Source organism: Martes martes (assembly GCF_963455335.1).
Source record: "Martes martes genome assembly, chromosome: 4".
NCBI classification, from domain to species: domain Eukaryota; kingdom Metazoa; phylum Chordata; class Mammalia; order Carnivora; family Mustelidae; genus Martes; species Martes martes.
In genome coordinates, this window is record NC_137891.1 from 6,911,297 (window position 1) to 6,923,597 (window position 12,301).

A 12,301-nucleotide genomic window follows, 5' to 3' on the forward strand; every position below is an offset into this window, starting at 1 on the left:
GAACTCATCCAAGATGCAAACAGTGGCACCAAGACTGCAGTTAACTTTGATTTCTCTTTGTAGCAATTTCCATATCGCTGTACTTTCTACGAGGTATTGCTTGTATGGTCAAAACCGCAGGCACTGCTACTGCATTTTACAAACGAAGGTAAGAGTTACAGACATACATGTAGGACATCATATATTCTGAAACTGGCCCAAGTGACTCAGTTTTCTACACAGTATCAGAAACTCATCACTGTATACAACATTTTCATATAATTCCATTTGCAATCTTCGCTAGCTCTAATATAATTTGTATTAATACAATGGATAACCTAATAGTGCATTATGTAACTTGTCTCCAAAGTAGCCATTTGTCTATGATGAATGTTACCTTTGCCTTGTCTCGCATGGAACCTTTCCCAAGGATGGACATTTTTGTCAAGGTTTCTTCTTGTAAACGCTTCAGAGAATTGCCACGGGGACCCAAAAGTTTCCCCACAAAGTTGAACTAGGGAAAAAACAAACAAACCAAATTTGTAACATTCATATCTGAAAGTAATTTATTAATCTTGAATGTCAGTAAACACTACAATATGCTATACATCACTAATCCGTACCAAATAAATAAGTTCCTGCGATATGCCTCGCACTGTACGGTTTTCCATAAAGCACATATAACGGGGCTAAAAGTTGTAAAGTAAACCCAATCATTTCAATGATGGCTAGATTTAACAAATTATAAATTAAGCTAATTCCCAGAAATCCTAGGCTGCTAACCCGACAATTTTAATATACATTTGACTTCAGCCGTGGGTGGGGAAGATGTAAGATGCTCCAGGCTGGTCACGGTGGAGGGTCTGGGTCCTTCCACCTAGTCAGCACGTGAGCTTGGTTAGTCAACCAGGGAGCGTGCTGGCCCAGGCAAGTTCTCAAGCATTCAGTGGCTCACAAAGCTTCAGGACAGAATCCATCTATCTCTTCTAAAATAACTAGCTACAAAAATGATGACAAATTATTTAGTCTTGATTCTTAGGGTTCTGACAAATTATTTAGTCTTGATTCTTAGGGTTCTTTATTTAATAAGAAGAGCAGAAGTGAATTCATTAACAGTATTGGCTCTGAGGCTACGCTGCCGCAGTTTTAAAACCTGGCCTTTCCATTTACCAGCTGAGTAACCCAGCTACTTAACTGGGTTACTTGACCTCTCTGTACGTTGGGTTCCTCATCTATAAAATGAGAACAGTGAAAGACGACAGAACATAGCCCCATAAGGCTGTTAGGAATATTAAAGGCGTCCATATAAATGAATCAGAACAATGTTTAACACAGAACCGATAATAAATATATCTTGAATGAAAGGATTATAATCAAGAATTTCATACAACTTTTATGCCTTACCATGATTAAGGTAAGTCAAGAATACTTCTTGTTCCCAGAAAGAAAGTTAGCCCTATTGACCAGGAGGGAAACTGTTCTCTTTGGCAAGATTCCTGATTACAAACTCATGCAGCTGCTGCTTTGGTATCAGCTCTCCTCCATGATCTGTGCCATTGCTGTGCTGTTGCTGTTTTTAAGAGAAAATTGTTCCTCAATTTTCCTATAGTGATTGAAGTAATTTTCTTAAAATATGTACTTTTAAAAAGTCAAAATGGTATTTTTTTTCTTGGCCTACTTTTAATTTTACTGGTCTTCAAAGAAAACTCAAATACCTACAGTATTTTTAAACTTCACACATAAGTATTTTTTGCTTTTTAAATTTAAGTCGATCACTTCTTAAAAATATAGAAATGTTACATATTAAGTTAAAAATATCAAATAATACAACATAGGGAAAAAAAAATCAGTGTCTCCACCTATTCATCTCTACCTTATTCTTGGTTCCCCATTTACTCTGCTTCATCTTTCTGGAAATTCTATTATTTGGCTATTAGGATCTCCTGAGCTGGAACTCTAAATTTCTCTTATTTTTCTTCTTTTCCTCTCACCTTCTCTCTGTTTTACTTTCTAGGGGATTTAAGTACATTTCCTACATATCTATTGATTTTTCCATTTCTGCTATCAAATGTTTAACTACTAATACTATTTTCTTTTATTTGTTCTTTTTTTTACAACATTTCAAAAACATTTTATGGAAGTGATATAAAGTCTCATATTTCTGAAGATATTAATGGCAGTGCTCCCCACCCCCACCCCTACTTGGAGCTTATAGTATCTGCTTCTTCCAACAGATTCACATTTTATGAATTGGTCTCTTTCTACATTATGGGCTTTCCTCAAGTGACTAGTAATTCTCCGCTGCCTGTTCTTAAAATTTAAGGTTGAGGCTCCAAAAGAGTAGCTGAAGTCCTGCTTTCATCCACAGGATTTGACAACTGGACTTGACAATTCACTTTAAGATAGGAGGCCAGTATTTTCATCAAGAGTTACACAAATATCGGGACGCCTGGGTGGCTCAGTTGGTTAAGCAGCTGCCTTCAGCTCAGGTCATGATCCAGCGTCCTGGGATCGAGTCCCACATCGGGCTCCTTGCTCAGCAGGGAGCCTGCTTCTCCCTCTGCCTCTGCCTGCCATTCTGTCTGCCTGTGCGCGCCCTCGCGCTCTCTCTCTCTCTCTCTCTGACAAATAAATAAATAAATAAATCTTAAAAAAAAAAAAAAGAGTTACACAAATATCAGTATCTGTGTTTCTCTTCTCTTGGCCTAGGTAATAAGCATTACCTTGAATAGGAATTCCCCAATCTCCCAGAAGGAGGTATCAGCTTGGCTGCTGGAATGCTGGGATTCCCACTAGTAGGTATACACACCTTTATTTAAGGAAAATAATTTCCTCATTTTCAGTGTGGCATCTCTGGCCCTCAGTCATATCTATCTGGGTCTTAGAGCCCAAGTCTTCTTTATTCAACCCCTTCAGGTAGTCTCTAGCCTGCTGCAGTTAAGACGGCAGATACCTGGTTTTATCAGCGAGGAAGAGCATCCAGTGGTCTAAACACTTCTCACCCAAACTTAGAACCTAGTCATGTCTTCTTCAGTCCTGCCCATCAGTCCACCTTCTCAATAACTGGTGTCCAGGATTCCTGAGTCTTCTCAAGCTATTTCTGTACTAACACACCTGTTTCTGGGACACTTCCCCTTGGCCTGTAAGCCCAAATTCTGCTTTATCTTGTTGCCTAAGTCATTACCATTTGTCCATTTATTTTGCAGCCACCACAACTTCACTCCCATCATCAGCCTGTTATTGCCTCAGCCTTCCATTCTTATCTTTGAGGATTTGTGCCTTTTTTCTTCATTTATATTCATTTTGGCAGGTTTCAAAGATGGCATGAGACAAAATTTGTGGTTGAGAAGCCAAACTTACATCACACCTTTAATAGCTAAATATTTCCCCACTAAAAAAACCAAGACACCTTAGAAATCATCCAGTGCAAACATCTAATTTTATACTGATGAGGAAACTGATGTCCACAGAATGATATGACTTATTCAAGGTCAGTTGCAGAACTCTATATAAGAAGGAAAAACATTTTTATAATTTTATATGCCTTTAGGAGTTTTCTTTCTGCATTGAATTTCTATTAACTTTCATTCAAAAAAGGATATAAATGAGCGTTTTAACAGTCAGGAACATTTTCACTCTCTTCTCTGTCCAGGCACATATTGTGCAGGAGTTACATGTCCCAGGTCAAGTCACAATCATGAGTCCCAGACTTCATCTACAACATAAGGACTGCTGATTGATGAATCAGTAAATATGAATTAAACAGAGAAAGGTATAAAAAATCACCTAACAGAGCAACCAACAGACTGTGCATACTCCATGCCAAATCAGTAATAAATTGATGAATTCAACTATTATGGACATACATAAATTTATATGAGCAATACCCACTGATTACCGGAAACTGACTCCCTTCCATCTGCAAAGCTACCAAGGAAGCCAGCACACTGAAACAGCAGGACTGTGCCCAGGCCACCCAGGCGAGTCATGGAGTTGGCCTCTGACTGGAAGTCAGGAGAGTCTGAGGTTTAGAACCGAGAGTGCGGACACTCATGTCCTTACTGCTGAGTCACAACAATGGCAATGTGCCCGGCTGCTCGGTGGTCGGGTTCTCAACCCCTGAGTGCATCACCTCCCCAGGGAATCTGGAAATACTTAGCACTTCTGTTTTGTTGTCACGATGATGTAGGCCAATACTTGCATTCAGTAGGCAAAGGCCAAGGATATCACACACCGGAGATGGATGGAACTGCCCTTCACAAGGAAGATGTGTCCTGTGTACAATGTCAGTTTTGTCCCTACTGAGAAACACCGCTAGGGAGAGCAGTCACTGACTCTGGCTCCTCTCTCTTTCTTCGGCTTTAAGTCCCTGTTGCTGTCCTTCTTGCAGATTACGAGTTCCATTTCTCCACAGATTCTACTAGGTACCCTACATACTTGGAAAAACAAACCAAAACTTAAGCTAGCCCAGGTTCATACTTGCAGCAAGAAAAGGTCTGAGTGACACTGGCTGAATATATGTTTTGGATTCTTCAGATGACATGAACAATATACAAATCAGGCGGCATGGTTGTCTCACTTGCTCCGAGTATTAGGAACGTCCCCCTGGAGCTCCCGGACCAGAGCCTTCTGAAGCAGCAGGGTGCCCTCTTACCAGCAGTGTGACCCAGGAAGTTCCTCAGCCTTCCTGATCCTCAGGAAGTCAAGTCATGGCTTATGAGAGACCTCACACTGAAGGGTTATCAGGAAAATTAAAGTGCATGAGGTAAGTGCTGAGCGCCGGGAGGATGCTGAATTTAACCCAACCTGTGCTCCTGAATAAGAGTGACGATGAGGACAAGCTCAGGCCCTTTTCCATTTCTAGGAATGGCTCATTGCAATGAACTACTCCTCCCCAGGTGATTTAGGTAGGACTTGTGGATGACCCACTATCCACCTATAACAAAGCCAGACAGAGACCCTTTAAATCCACATTCTCTGCCCCACCAAAGATTAGCTGACCTATTTGTCCCCACTAATCAATCAGAAAATGTCCACTAACCTGACCTGATCAAACTTCAGGGAAGTTCTCCCTTTCCTCAGGCCCCTGAATATGACCCACCAGCAACCTAGGCTAGCATACACCCCCTGAAAGACAACCCCCACTTTAGGCGCCAGCCTCAAGGGGAACATTCTCCGATCTACTGTCCCTTCATGCTGCCTCCACCCACTCCTCCCACTTCCCCTACCTTGCTGGCCTCATGCCCTCTCCTCATAAAAGCAAAGCCTTTGCTGTCTGACTGATCTCATGAGGCACAGATCTTCTCTTTATTACAAGGCCCCCACCCTGCTCTTGTAATAATACTTTCAAATAAAGTCTTTCCTCAACTGAAGTAAGGATCTGATTTTTGACAACCATATTCTAAAATGAGAATGTAATATATTTTAACTTCTAATTTTATTAACAATTTCATTTGTGATACAGATGTAGTGAAAAGAAGGGTCATGTGCATCCCAATGTTCATAGCAGCAATACCCACAATCGCCAAACTGTGGAAAGAGCCAAGATGCCCTTCAACAGATGAATGGATAAGAAGATGTGGTCCATATATCCAATGGACTATTACACAGCCATCAGAAAGGATGAATACCCAACTTCTGCATCAACATGAACAGAACTGGAGGAGATTACCCCAAGTTAAATAAGTCAAATGGAGAAAGTCAATTATCATATGGTCTCACTTATTTGTGGAGCATAAGGAATAGCATGGAGGACACTAGAAGAAGGGAAAAATGAAGGGGGGGAACTGGAGTGGGAGACGTACCATGAGAGACTGTGGCCTCCAGGAAAAAATCTGAGGGTTTTAGAGGGGAGGAAGAAGGGGTGATGGGTGAGCCTGGTGACGGGTATTAAGAAGGGCACGGACTGCATGTACTGGGTGTTATCCACAAACAATGAATCATGGAACATGACATCAAAAAACTAATGATGATGTACTGTATGGTGACTAACATAACATAATAAAAAATAAAAATATAAATAAATAAATAATTTTATTTGTGCCTAGATTTGAATAAAAGGTGAAAGTGACATTTCCAAAGCAAATTATATTTTTCCAGATGTTAATTATTACATTATAAATATATTACCATATTACAAGTGTTACAATTGTAAATAGGAAACTTTTCAAAGATGGTGAACCAACATAGAGTTTTCACTGCATAATGTATAAGATCCCACAATTATGTTCTTTGTTGGTAAAGACTAAATGCTTTTCTGAACTGGCTTTAATTGGTTTAAACAACATTTGTGATGTGACACTGTTCCTCGGGGAGCAATTACACTTAAGCTGTCATTTCATAAACAACTAAGTCCCAAGAACATGTCACCATCTCCATTAAAAGGTCCCCTTAATTGGGTGCTCACCAAAAAGTTGGTTAGTCCAAAAAAGAGCCGCTTTATTGACCTCCAACTCAACCCTACTGCTGAACTTGGAACCTGGGCCCACGCAGCACCAAACGTTATCTTCCAGAGCTCCTGGGCCCAGGCAGCTGCCCTGCCATAGGACCCTGACTCTAGCCAGGAACCTGACATTCACTCCATGACGGCAGTGACGGGGCCTTTTGTGCCCACAGCTCCAATACCTGTGCAGAGAGAGCATTTCATAAATGCTCACTGGACCCATGAGAGTTCACCGATTTCACCTCCTCGATGTCTCTCACAGTCTACTTTACTGCAGTCACACCACAAGCTCCCAGCCCTGGCCACCATCCTCGCTCACCTCGCCTGCCACAGAATCCTTTCACCGAATCCACCTCTGTCTCCCCAGTCACACAGAGCTCTTCACAAGAAGCTCCCTTGGATACATCTCTGATTCAAATACAACCCCCAACCATCTTCAGGGTCATATCCCAGTGTTCTGACTCTGCTTAGCATGGCTCCTGCCCTCCTCTCTGGCTCCACTACTCTCCTGCTTTTGACTTTAGCCATTTCTGGTTCTCAAAACTACCAAGAACTACCCACTTCAGCTCAGATGCAGAGCTGAAAAGAAGGTCTCTCTTGCCCTGTGAGTCAGGAAGAGAGCTGGGCAGAATGCAGGTTAACTCCCAAGCCCCAGGGCAAACACCAAGTGGATGGGGGGAGCACCAAGGCAGAGTTCAGGTGCTGGCAGGGAGAAAACAGCCTCTAGCATTTGCTTCTTTGCTTACCTGGGGTGGGCTCACCTGAGAGCCCAGAAGCCCTAAGAGCCACAGAATTAGAGGAGTGGACACTTCCTTAAAGGTCTTTTGCATAAGAATTCAACACTCCTGCCCCAGCCTCCAGGTGTTCACAGGAAGATCAGGGAGCAGGAAGACTCCCGAGGCCACTCCCCTACGTGCCATGTGGGTGAAGGAAGCAGCCACTGCTGAGATCTGCTCAGACCTGCGCCCTCATAACCACCCCCCACCCAGAACAAAAGCTTTATCTGCAGGCCTAAGGACAAGACCACTGTGCTTTGTTTTTTAAAAATATTGCCAAAGTCAACAAAGCATGTAGTTAGATCAGGTTCCAGCCCTCAGTAGGTGTTACGACTACTACAACGCTGGTGAAGAGGCAAGCACATTCCGGGGGCCGAGTGGAAAAGAGAAGGAGCTGATGGCCCTGCTCACACGGAGTTGCACGTCCAGCAGTAAGAGCCCCGTGACAAGTACAAAGTACGCAAAGACGACCGCGCTGACAAACTGGCAGGGAGCACCCAGGGCAGTGGATGAAAGCACCTGAGAGCATCCAGGTGCTCACGGAGGGCTGGTCCATGACAGCTGCTTGGGAGCTGCATGCTGAGCAAGGGTGTGGGTCACTGTTCCCTGCAATGTGATCAGCTAGTGCAAAAGCCCTGAGACCCAAGAAGCTGGCAGCCTGAGGGGAGCAGAGTGAGTTGGGGCTGGAAGGAAGAGGGTCAGAGACAGCCAGCAGACCTTACAGGCCACTGTTAAGAATCCAGACTTAATTCTGAGTTTAAAACACAGATGGCAATCTGGACGATTTCATTTTCTCTTTGTATTTTAGTCACTGCTTAACTGTTCCCTGTTGATAGGAACTCACTCCTTTAAGGATGGCAAACTCCACACTTAAGGGAAAGTGAGCTCCAGGGGACGAAGTACATGCCGGGCCAGTCCCTGCTCAAGGCCAGTCCCTGCTCACAACCCGTTCCTGCTCACAGCCCATCCCTGCTCACGGGCTCCCGCTGTGGAGGCCTCCCAGCATCCTCCTTCTCCTCCTGCTTTCCCGTGTGACTTATCAAGCCAAATTTTAGGATACTTCTTTTTGTGTAGATTCCTGAGAGGAGGGAATGTATTTTACTCAACTCTGAAACCAACATCTTAATTCCCATCTCCACTCTCAACACAATGCTACACAGGACGGAGTCGTGCTTAAAAAAAAAAAAAAAAAAAAAGGACAGGATCAACAAAAAGAAAAGAATAAGCTCATGAGCCCTGGGCCCAGTAGTCTAGCAGTCTCCCGGTAACACTGCTTTATTATGAGAAATCCACAGCTGTACCAGCTGTATCACAAAATAGAAAGCACTCTTTGGCACAAGAGGAAGAGTTTCCAAGGGTCAGGTTCTGTCTCTGGTGGAGTCCCTCCTGGTCACAGTGACAGACACGCTCACAAGTGGTACGGGGCTTTCCCTGACTGTAACTGAACTTTCTAATGCTCCTTGCACCTCCGCTGTTTTTCTTAAATGCATTTTACTATTTCATCACCAAAATGAAACCCTGGGCTAACCCTGACACTTGCTAAAAGCAACCCCTTCGGTCCATGATGGCCCTTCTCCCCCTCACAGCCCTGCCACTCCACCCCTAGAGCCCTGGCATGCAGCTGACACATGCACATGCAGGTCATCTCATACACCCGGCCTGACCTGGAAGCCAGAAAACACGCTTTAATGCTATTTTGGTTATCTACAGCTACACAACAAACTAGCCCAAAATTTAACGGCTTTCAACAATAACCATTGATTTACTTGCTCACAATTCAGCAACCTGAGCCCCGGGGGGAGTTCTACGTGGCAAGGGCCAGATCAGGCGGGGCAGGGAAGACCCACTCTCAAGATGGCTTTTTCCCATGTCCGTTACCACTGATGGTGGCTGTCAGCTGGGGTCCTCAGTTCTCCCCTTTTTCACTGATTCTACCCCACCTAGGTATCCTGGGCTCCCACTTCTCCTCAAGTGGCCTCAAGGTGGCAGAGCTTCCTCCTGGCCTATGGCTCCCAAGATCAGAAAAGGAGAAGCTGCCCATTCCCCTTAAAGCACATGCACAGAAGTCAGCATCACATTACTCGGCTGCACGTTCTCACAGGAAGGTTGCTGCAAGGTCAGGGCAGACTTGAAGGAAAGGCAGGGAGTGATCGCTGGGAGCAGAGCACAGCACAGAGAACAAGGACAAAGCAGTCATTTATCAAAAAGTTAAGTTTTCACAGCCTCAAACATCAGTCTTTTCTAGGCCTGGCAATGCACCCGCCTACTGATTTTCCCTAATGGGGGCAGAGGTTGGGACCCTCTGAGGGCAAACAGCCTGTCTCATTCATCTGTGCAACAACTCAACAACTATACAACAACACCTAGCTTCTAACAGGCAAGCAGTGTCTCATGCATTCAAAGAGAATGATGAATGTCAATCAAAATTAATGCCCAGAGTATAACAGTCACTACCCAGGGGTTTAACAGTTTAGTTAACTTAAAGAAAACCTAGAGTATGCCATACAAGCACAGATGGAAGGCAGATTTCTGGTATATGGGTCCTAACTGGCCAACAGCATCTTGTAACTGAGAGTCTTATAAAATCTAAAGTTCATTAAAATGCTTAAAAAGACATCTGAGAAAGACTACAAAATAACAGGGCACCGCATCAGATAGACAGTCTAGTCTAGTAATACAGAGATGGGTCTGAAGTAAGACTGTCAAACAAACGAGAGGACATGAAGAATTTTTTTTAGATGCTTGGATACAGGAAGAAGTATATATCTCATTAATTTAAGAGCTAAGAAGATGTAACAGAGGAAGGAGGACAAAGGGAGCAGATCACCAGTAATGGCAAATGCAAATGCACCCTTGGGCCTCTGCCTCAAGTATGGCAAGATCTCACAGGAGACAGCAAAGAATTATCCCCACAACTGGCTCCCACACCTCTCAAGGAGATATATAAATAAATGTACACACACACACAAAATGTATGTATGTGTGTACATATGTGTATGTGTGTAGGCACTCATTTATTTTAAAATTCTGTATCTCTTCTATCATTGGTTAATGTTGCTAATACTTAGGGCAAAAGATTCATCATTAACCATACTGGACATAGAGAAATAGTCCCAGTTTGAGAAGATTCTTCTTGTCATATCCAACCGGATCACAGTTCTTCTTACTTTGTTGTAAGGCAGCTTGGACTAGGCACAGGGGAATGATCAGTGTTGCCATTTTTCTTGCTCATTTCAAATGTATTTGTAGACCTTTAATTCACAGTTTCTTTTGTAGTAATCTGTGCCCATTTAAAGGTAAATTTAACTAAAACTAGCTAATGTAGTCCAAGAATCCATACCGAGGCACATATTACAGCCTTATGCCCTGGTATACTGAAAGAAAACTAAGACCTGGAGAGACCTTCTACACTGTGGAACCCCCCACCTTACCGGAAGATATGGCCTCCGCGTGCACAGAACTGCAGGCACTAGCATGAACCCTGTAATGGAATCAGCATTCACCTAGGTACTAAATACTAATATTAAGTTTAATTTTTTGAATAAAAGCATGGGCTCTGGAGCCAGATTTTTGGGATTCAAATGCCTGTTACTTAGTAACTGTGTAACCCTTAGCAAATTACTTCTCTATTCTTTTTTTTTTTTTTTCCAATATGTGAACAGGAGATGATCATTCCCTCCTTAAGTTGTTAAGATTATTTACATATAGTTAATACATGTAAGATGCTGGAAAAATGTCTGACACATAGAAAACTGTAAGCTATATACATATACATTAAAATAGAAGTTCTAGCAAGTGTTTCTAGCACCAAATATATTGTTGTGCATACATCCCACTTTGGAAAACATCACCCAAGCATTTGCTTTTACCTTACCTGGGAAAGAGAATTAGACCCTCAAGAAACACATTTTGTTCATAATCTCCACACTCTTCCGATTCCCACCCAAGGGCAACAACGGAAAGTAAAGAGTATATGAGATCTATCTCACCTGCCTTCGCTTGAAAGGAAAGACCAGATCATCACTTTTAATAGCTCTATGGGCCATTTTAGATTCCAATAATGTAACCACTAACCCAACGGTTAGTTAAATAAATCCACATTTTAGTTGATATTCAGAATACTCATCTTATTTGAATTAAACCAATGTCATAAATGTCAAACTCCAAACAACTTTAAACCTATTAACAGACTCGGGTCCACGGCATCCACATGAAATGGAGTGGGTGTTTCAGAAACAACATGCTTGATTCTTAGCAGAGCTAGTAACTAAGTCAAGTTTTGGATTACTGACAATAACTTCCATGACATCTCTACACAGATGAATTTCCTAAGAATAAAAGTCATGCCAAACATTCCAAACTTGCGTTGTAAATCTATTATTCCTAAATTTTAAGAGGACTTTAAAGAGTAAGTTCTTTTAGAATACAGAACACCTTCCCCTATACATTCTAGTTGTCTGTCTCAGTGTCATCAGTCTTCCAGGGCTCCCTCCTGGCTACATAAAATTCTGATGCCCAAGTACAGCACTGAAGGCTTTCTGGACTAGTTGTCATCATTCCAGTGACTGCTACAACCTACTATTTCCCATAATTAAATCATTCTGGCTCAATAGTTACTCTGCCCTCCCCGCTGATCTCTACTTATTTAACATCCTGAACTTACACTTAGGGACTAAATTTAATTCCATTTGTGATTCTTTCTCCAAAAATAGCTCTCTCTTACATGCTTAAATTCTTGTAGTGTCTGTCTGCCTCTTACGTTAATTTAGTATATACCCTATATTATTTAGTGAAATGTACTCTGTTTTTCCTACTAGAGTATCAATCCTTTGGGAGTAACTGGGACCCATAGTTGAGTCACCATTTTTCTTACATAACAGTTTCTCAAGAAATACTTGTGGAATTAAAATTTATTTTATCCCGGGACAAATGGCACTAGTCAACACAGTTTTTATTGATTTTCCTTGCTGTAGAAATTATTGTGATCTATTAAAGCTACAGATAAAAATAATTATTTAAGTTTATTAATTTGCCAACCGCAAATCACTAAGTATTACTGGTAGTGAAGATTATTTGGTGCTGTTATATTGATTATAACTTTAAC

At 42.2% G+C, this 12,301-nt stretch overlaps 1 protein-coding gene across 2 annotated transcripts in view; it reads right to left on the reverse strand.

The window, feature by feature from the left end:
• KHDRBS3 (KH RNA binding domain containing, signal transduction associated 3) overlaps positions 1-12,301 on the reverse strand; it is a 186,711-nt gene that overhangs the window by 101,453 nt on the left and 72,957 nt on the right. For both annotated transcript variants that reach the window (XR_013966627.1, XM_080799908.1), the window contains exon 3: positions 377-493. Coding sequence is in view for 1 of the 2 variants with exons in the window: in XM_080799908.1 (XP_080656034.1) it covers positions 377-493 (117 nt within the window). In the remaining variant the exon portion in view is untranslated. The remainder of the gene's footprint in view (positions 1-376; positions 494-12,301) is intronic.